This window comes from Semicossyphus pulcher, unplaced genomic scaffold, assembly GCF_022749685.1.
Source record: "Semicossyphus pulcher isolate SPU_LCO1_2020_fin unplaced genomic scaffold, fSemPul1.0.p SCAF_24, whole genome shotgun sequence".
Classification (NCBI taxonomy): Eukaryota; Metazoa; Chordata; class Actinopteri; order Labriformes; family Labridae; genus Semicossyphus; species Semicossyphus pulcher.
Genome location: NW_027211698.1, coordinates 4,961,159 through 4,969,490, shown reverse-complemented (window position 1 = coordinate 4,969,490; position 8,332 = coordinate 4,961,159). Strand labels below are relative to the sequence as shown.

The following is an 8,332-nucleotide window of genomic DNA, read 5'->3' as shown; positions in this document are numbered from 1 at the left end:
TGCCGGAGCTCAGCCTGCCAGCTGCTGTCAATCAAACACAGACACACCCCCTACGGACAGCTGAGAGGAAGAATGCTTCTTTTTCATTTCTTCTTTTTTTACTGTAAAAACTTTTATAAAAAATGTAATACATTCAATAACAATACATTTGACTACAAAACGATGACTCAATAGGACTACAGTTGGACCCTATCGATCCTAGTACAGACTACAGTTCCCTTCTTCTCTGAACACTGAACTAAAAACGTGGGTGAAAGTTGCTCGTTTGAGGGGTTTACACGTCTGAAATTTAAACTTTTTTTATGTGTTACTAAGTATTATTTGTCTGTGTTGTTGCCTTAATTATTTAGTAATTGCACTGTTGATATGTGAAGGAAAATAAACGTAGTAACTATGCCATCGTGGCTAAAATTCAGAAATGAAATCCACAATTTTCAGCTCATTTTAAGCCATTTAAGAGGAGCCTCGTTACCTCTAGAGTGTCAGTACGCTGCAGAAAAGCCCGCTTAGCAAAAAGCATCACAAACAAGACATAATTGAAACCAACAAGCTATGATTAGAGAGGAACACAGGTTCTCAAAGAGCAATATGTTCTACTGTAAATACAACCAACGAAGAAGAAAATAAATCACCCTGACAAACCTCCTTAACTACCTTTGCTTGGAAATCAATAGATGACAAACCTGACAAAATAAAGATAATTTGCAGATTTAAAAAAGTGACTCTGCTTTATTTTCTTGATGTAAAAACAGAAGAAGAAGAGATTCTCGCTGCATGTGTGCAAAGCAGAATCTACCAGCCACTTAGCAGCACTATAACAAAGTGGTACAAGGCAGCGAGGGGGAACTCCAGCCCTGCCAGCGAGCCAGGGTAGTTCGCAGCTCGCTGAGAGGCCGGCAGCACCTGACAGATGCCACTCGGGAGCGAAATCCCAGAGGGCTGAAAAGATCCTCCACATGACGGGAAGCCAGCGGAGCGGGAGGAGACCGGAATACCAAACGAGGAAATCAAATGTGTCTATAACTGTTACTTCACTTTAACTGAAGCTTCATAGAGACAAATAGAAGCTTTATAACAAATATCTATCAACTGACAGAGCTGGACTGGAAGAGAAAGGCATAAATCAGATGTTGTGGAGCACAAAAGGCTAAATATAAGTTGCTTTTGGAGACTTATATTTGAAGTTTTTAGGTATTTTTTGTCTTTCATGATTTAAATGTCACCTTCAAAAAAATATATTCCGATTTATTAATGACGTTAATGTTTTTAGTATTTTAACATGCTGTAATGAGCAAACAATAAAATGTGGTTTATGCATAATTATTATTATGGTTAATATTATTTTTATAAATTATTATGAGGTTATTATTTTATTATATGCTATGTTGTTGTCATTATTATTAGTAGTATCATAATTATCATTAATATTTTATTATTATTAATTTATAAGTTCTTATTTTTATTATTATACATAGTTTTTATTTATAAAGTTATTTCACATTTTGTTATTTTATTATTATTGTTAATTTCAATATTGTTATAATTATATTTATTATTGTCACTATTTTTATTATTATATTATTATTCCTATTAAAGTTATTATTAATTCTTTTTTATTTTATTTATTTGTATTTTATTCATATTATTTGTTATTCTTATTAGTAGTAATACCCTTATTATTATTAGCTGTATAACGGTAGAGTTAGTGCCATATAACTTAACACATGAAATTCTAGCAGCTATTGTGTGTTTGTGTTTATTTGTTTGTTTGTTTGTCAGCTGCAGTCTCTCCTCTACAGATCATGACACTCAGTTAAGTTAAAGCATCATTATTAAAGTACCTGACTATACGAACATCATGTTTCCAGCCTGAAGCTTTGTTTAAACATGTTCAGTTTATTAAAAAATCTTTGAGATATTTCAAACGTTTATTATTAAAAGCTTACAGTCGCCTTTTTTTTTTTTAGTATGAGGGGTTAAATCTCTCCCTCTTTCTCTCGTGCTCGCCTCACATCAGCTTTGGTGAAACAAACAAAAGGGGCGCTTTGAATGGGCACGTGCTCCGGGCGTCAGTCACCTGTTTCCTAGCAACGGGCACAACAGAAAGGCACCTGTGGCTCTGAATAGGAGGCTGTGGAGCTCTCAGTTTGACGAGAAAAGAGGGACGAATTAAAACATACAGATTTTTTTATTAATATAATTAGTTTTAGAAGCTATATGCCGTAATTAATATGAGTTATATGCCTCAAATATATAAATATCAAACGGAAATAATCTATAGCATTTGTGCTAATTAGCTTAAAAGGCTACTTCCCTATTTTAGCTTATTTAGCTCAAAAAGTAGACCACTCTTTATGAAAATAGACCAAAGCATATTTTAAAGTTTAATTATGTTTAATACTTTTTAAATATAGCTTATTGTTGGTGTGATGGTGACGAGCTAATTAGCTCATAAAAGCGATCATGAATCATTCGGCTGTTTAGACGCCATGTTTGTGTTTTATTTTTTTGGTGGCTACCAGCTAATTTCATCTTCATTAAAGTTTAATTTGCGGTAAATTTGACTTTTAGTTGTTCCTAAATATTTTAAATGTGATATAATAATATAAGAAGCTGTACTGTAGCAGCGGACATGCGCATAAACTACACGGTGATTAAACTGTTTACATGTTGTGTGTTTTTTAGCTTCACACACACAAAAACAGATGACAGAGGGAGTAATTTTTAGGTCTCGCGCTCTGACGTCACCAGAGCCTCGAGCCCCCTGCATGCAAATCACGTCTGCGCTCGAGCCTCTCCATTGGCCGTCTCTCGCTCATTTAGCTGCTGTCAGAGCGCGCGGCCCGGGCACGCTCCGGTAACTTTTCCCAGTTCAGCTTCAACCAAAGTAAAGCTCAAAGTGCCGGTTTGTTTTCTTCTGGGCGCTCGTGGACGACAGGAAAAAAGCGGAAAAAAGGGGAAGTTTACCTGTGAGTGGATTTTAAACCACGGCACCTTTTCATCTGTTTCTGTCACTCTTCATCACCTCCCTCTTCCTCGGAGGTTTAGCTGCGCGCGGGCCAGCCTGAATGTTTCTGTGTGTTTGACTCCAACAAGACGAGGTGAATGTACAGCATCATGATGGAGACGGACTTACATTCCCCCGTGGTGCCCCAGACCACACCATCCAACCCGGGGGGACACGCGGGAGGAGGAGGCGGGGGGGTCGGCGGAAAAGTCCCCCAGGACAGGATCAAGAGACCCATGAACGCCTTCATGGTGTGGTCCCGGGGCCAGCGGAGGAAGATGGCGCAGGAGAACCCCAAGATGCACAACTCGGAGATCAGTAAGCGGCTGGGCGCGGAGTGGAAGGTGATGACGGAGGCCGAGAAGAGGCCGTTCATCGACGAGGCGAAGCGGCTCCGGGCCATGCACATGAAGGAGCACCCGGACTACAAGTACCGGCCGCGGAGGAAGACCAAGACGCTGCTGAAGAAGGACAAGTACTCTCTGGCCGGCGGGCTCCTCGGCTCCCCCGCGGGGATGGGCGGCGGGCAGCGGCTGGATAGCCCCGGAGGAGGGCACGCGGGGGCAAACGCGGGCTACGCCACGCACGTGAACGGCTGGGCAAACGGCACCTACTCGGGGCAGGTGGCGGCGGCAGCGGCGGCGGCTCACGCGATGATGCAGGAGGCGCAGCTGGCGTACACGCAACACCCGGGCTCCGGAGCTCACCCGCACCACCCGCACGCCCACCATCACCCGCACCACCACCCGCACAACCCGCAGCCCGTGCACAGGTACGACATGAGCGCGTTATCCTACAGCCCCATCTCAAACTCTCAGAGCTACATGAGTGCGTCCCCGCCGGGCTACGGAGGCATCACCGGCTACACCCACCAGCACCAGAGCTCCGGTGTGTCCCCGGTGTCCGGGGCCCTCGGGGGGACTTTGGGGTCCCTTGTGAAATCTGAGCCTAGCGTGAGCCCCCCGGTTTCTACCGCGCGCGCCCCGCCGTGCCCCGCGGGGGACCTGCGGGACATGATCAGCATGTACCTGCCGACCGGAGAGGCGGCGGGGGACTCGAGCGTTCACAGCAGACTGCACGTGCTCCACCCGCAGCACTACCAGAGCAGCGGCTCCACTCCGGTAAACGGGACGGTCCCTCTGACTCATATTTAATGTTTAGATGTAAAAGCACTAAAACAACCAAATATTTAAAGCTTAGCGGGCGCGTGCTGCTGAACATGGAGAATTGTAAATTAAAGGCGGCTCGAGCCATACATGCAATCAAACTTTTTTATTGTTTTCTCTTTCATGATGGATTCTGTCTGTCCGGGTTAAAGCGCATTTTATTTCCTTTGCTCTCTGGAACAGAGCATGCCAAGTTTTGACACGATTTTAAATTATAATCCGTGAAGGCTGGTGCATTTTTTAAGGTTAATTTTTCCGACTTTTTTCTGTGGAATTAAAGGCACCAGCTGTGTGTGTAAAGAGGGGAGCGTATAATAAACGGAGGGCGGTGTGGAGGATGTGTTTAAATAAAGTTTCTAAGGCTGCGATTTAAATTGATTTCCGGTTTTAATGCTTGTAAACATGTGAGTCAGTCGTTGTAATTTGAATTTGTTTCTGTTGTTGTAAAATCTTGTACATTGTGAATAAATAGGCCTACTGAAAACGCTTTATGCAATTGTACATAATTGAGTAAATTCTCCGGCTGAACACGGAACATCGCTCAGATTAAAACATTTAACAGGACGGAAGAGTTCAGTGTGTTCGTCAGGTTTTTATTAGACGAGCTGTAAAGTGCAGTCATTCTATTTATTTCACATCGAAACTTAAAAAAGAGGCTGCGTGTTTTATTGCACTGACTGGTTTCATGAAGGTTAAAATTCAAATATTGAAGTATAATTATAAAGATTTACTTTTTATCAGTCTGACACTTAATTGATTTATTGTCTTATAATTAAAAATAAAGGATCAGAATTAGCTTTTTATTCTGATCGATCTTTTGTATTTTACAATGATCAGTTTAACCTTCTAATTAATCACAGTGTAAGCTGGTTTAAATCATATAAAAGATATAAAATCATGTTGGACATGTTACAGGTGATTAAACATATTAACGAGGTGGAGTCATTTTATATTTGGGTCTTTTAATGTGAAAAACACGCCTTCATTTTTCCGGAAATACGTCTTGTTGTTTTGGGTTTTATTTTGTTTGTGTTTGAGTTTCCTGTCCGAGGATTTAATGATATTTATTATTATAAAATAATGTTTAAAACAGCCTCACATGCGTACAATATATCTTTGTTAAAGCGACAGTAACAGGTTAACAGTTTAATATAACCTGCATGTGGATGGTTGTCACGGAGGATTTCTCTCCATGCACTAAATATCAGAGTTATCTCCTGATTCTGCATCCATCAAACATTTTAATTGTGGCCATATTTTTGCTTCAGTGTGAGAAGTTAAAGCACATTTTAATTGTAAATTAAAGCCAGAAAATACCCAGCATGCAACAGAGGAACAACTGACTTTGAATCATTAATGTTTCTGGTTTCATATTTTCGCTCTGTTTCGTGCATTATTTGCAAGTTCTGAAAATGCCTGTAGGATATATTTGGAATGCTTAATCCCTGTTGGAGTGACCTGCGTCTGAGATGCTCTTTAAACCGACAGGGCCTACTGTCTCAAACTTTATTAATTTTCCCCTAAACCTTTAACAATCCTCAGATTCTGCCTCAGCTTTTCCTGCATCGTCTGATATTTACGCTGAACTTGCCTGATTGTGTCATTTCTCACTGGCAGGCCGAGCAGAGCAAACGTCCCCTCCTCTCTCCCTGCCTCGGGTCCTGACCTCAGTAATCTAGACCTCAAAAGAAAATCCCACAACACGAGTATCCGCCGTCTTCAGCTGCACACTTCACCTCCTCCTCCCCCTCCACCTGAGTCCCCCCCAAGTCCTCAAACCTCACCCCTTCCTCACCCGCGTGTAAACACCTGCATGTGTGCGTGTTGAAATATTTCCTCCTTTAAATCTGACGGCTGAATCAGAGGAGGCTCGGAGGAATGAATGAGCAGAGAGGAGGAGGAGGAGGAGGAGGAGGAGGTTTTTGTGTGGCAGGAGAAAGGGGATTAGTCGGGGTGTAAGCTGGGGGGCAGCCCGGGGGTCACCCCCGACAAAAAGCCCAGCAAACACCCCCCGGGTTTTATCAGACTAATTCCCACTCGGGTCTGGACTCCTAAAGAAGCGAGGGCAGCGAGGACGTGACGCGCTGAAATAAAGCTGGTTAAAGATTTATTATCTTAAACATCATTAAATGAGATTTATTTCACTTACATTTGGGCTAAAATATCTTTATAAATAAATTAAATTTATTTATGATGGGTCCATCTTTGACTGCTGTCCAACCGTCATTCATAAAAAGACACAGATGTTGAAATAAAACGAGGCGAAGGTCCTTTCAAAGAAATAATGCATTATGGTTTTATTCTAGCTCCAAGTTAAAGATGTTTTTTTTAGAGTTTACTGCTGCACGAAGGACAAACATTAAGACATGTTTATTATTCTTTTCAGGAGGATTTTCACGTTAATATTTCTGTAGAAAAGGAACCAAAGCGGCCGTCTTTGCTCTGAAATAATCTATAAAAACATTCATTCACAGAGTGTTTGTGCAGGTCTGAAGGGAATCTGCTGCACGGTTAAAAGGCTGTAAAAGTTTTGTGGCCGAGACGTCATGATGCAGAAAATATGACTAAAGAAGGACATAAAATGAATGATGAATATCTATCTGTTTTAAAAGTGTAAACTTAAACACAGTGTGTGTGCAAGTCAAAGAGGAGGCGACGGATGCACAGCACCCAAACTTCCTCTCAAAGTTCCTGCAAGAAACACGTTTGCATCTGTCAACACATTTACTGTTGCACCTACACAGAAATATAATATCTGAAGAAGAAAATGTGGACTTCATATTTGTCTCGAACAAATCGGTGGTCGGCTACAGAGGGTCAAGGAGTTTAAAAGTACAAATTGTAGGTGATGATGTCGAGTGAGCTCATTTTTTATCCTCTTTTTTAAAAGGAGTGTTTTATTCGTTTTAGATCGTTTGAGTAAACGAAGACAAAGTGAGCAAAGAAAAGAGTAATAAAGCCTCTAAATCAGCTCGAGCTGAACTTTAAAAAGACATAAAATAAAGCTTTATTCGTGGCACAGCGGGAACATTTTCACTGTAACTATTTAATAAGAAGAATCAGATGTTACAGATAAGTGCTCAAACTAAAGGAACATGGATTCAAACTAATACAAATGGGAAATATTGATATCACATGATCATCAGTGGTGTGGTCTGCTGCTGGAGGCCAGGTATTTCTCTGTGAACTTATTACATGACAGAAACACTGCAGGTGTTGTTGTGTATACGTGCATTAAAGAGGTTTTACTACAAATACAGCACATACCAAATCTATACAGCTTGAAGAGTTCAAATACAAAACTAGTTTTAGCAGTTTTATGCACCAATTTGCTTTTTCTGATCATTCTTTGCACCTAGGAGTCACGACCTGGCAGCTTTTCAAAATAAAAGCCTCTCTAATTGCAAACGCACGTGATCGTTCCCTTGTGTTCCCCCCAAAATCTGCACTTGAGCTCAGGTACACCTGTGCACCCCTGCGAGGCGGGACTAAACCGGGATAAAGTTGAGGTTCAGTCAGGATGCTCCCTCTCTCCTCCGTGTGTCTGCCGCCTCTCCTCCCTCCTCATGTTTGGACTCCGCAGCTCTGGCACTTATAACCCCGTTCATCTCCCCCTGCTCTCCTCCTCTCCTCCTCCCGCGTGCTCCCGGTGTCCTAAACGTGGCTAATCGGCATCAGTTTATCACGCCTCCGCATGCCTCCCTCCCTCTCCTCCTATAAAAACGCGCACCTCCGTCGTTGGACCCGGTTCTGTCGCGGGAGATTACGGGGGACCGATTGCAGCAGACCGAATGTGGCGCGAGGAGATTAGCCGGGACGCCATAGAAAATAGCAACGGGGCCAACGGATTCCTCGCGAGGGGGCCTTATCGTGCAATTACACGTTGACACGTTTTAACCATTTTTCAGCCTCTTAATCCGAGAGCCCCCCCCACCCCCCTCTCCATCCTCCCCTCCCTCCCCCCCTTCTGTCTCCAAAAGCAGACCTATCAGTGCTGAGGGAGCTGCTGCGTCTGCCTCTGTCTCTTTATCAGCCTGTTAATACTCACAAACATTTAAACGGAGGGAAATAATCATAAAAACTTGTTCGCAGTTTGTCTCTGGTGACAAAACTTTCAGCAAACAGAATGAAGTTTACTCGGAGAGAATAAAACTGTTTC

The 8,332-nt window shown here is 42.4% G+C and overlaps 1 protein-coding gene across 1 annotated transcript; it reads left to right on the top strand.

Annotated features, from left to right (window-relative positions):
- Positions 1–2,865: 2,865 nt before the first annotated feature.
- On the top strand, positions 2,866–4,876 carry sox1b (SRY-box transcription factor 1b). Its single transcript, XM_069675098.1, has one exon. The coding sequence runs from the start codon at positions 3,106–3,108 to the stop codon at positions 4,159–4,161; it is 1,056 nt and encodes a 351-aa protein (XP_069531199.1). The 5' UTR covers positions 2,866–3,105; the 3' UTR covers positions 4,162–4,876.
- Positions 4,877–8,332: the final 3,456 nt, after the last annotated feature.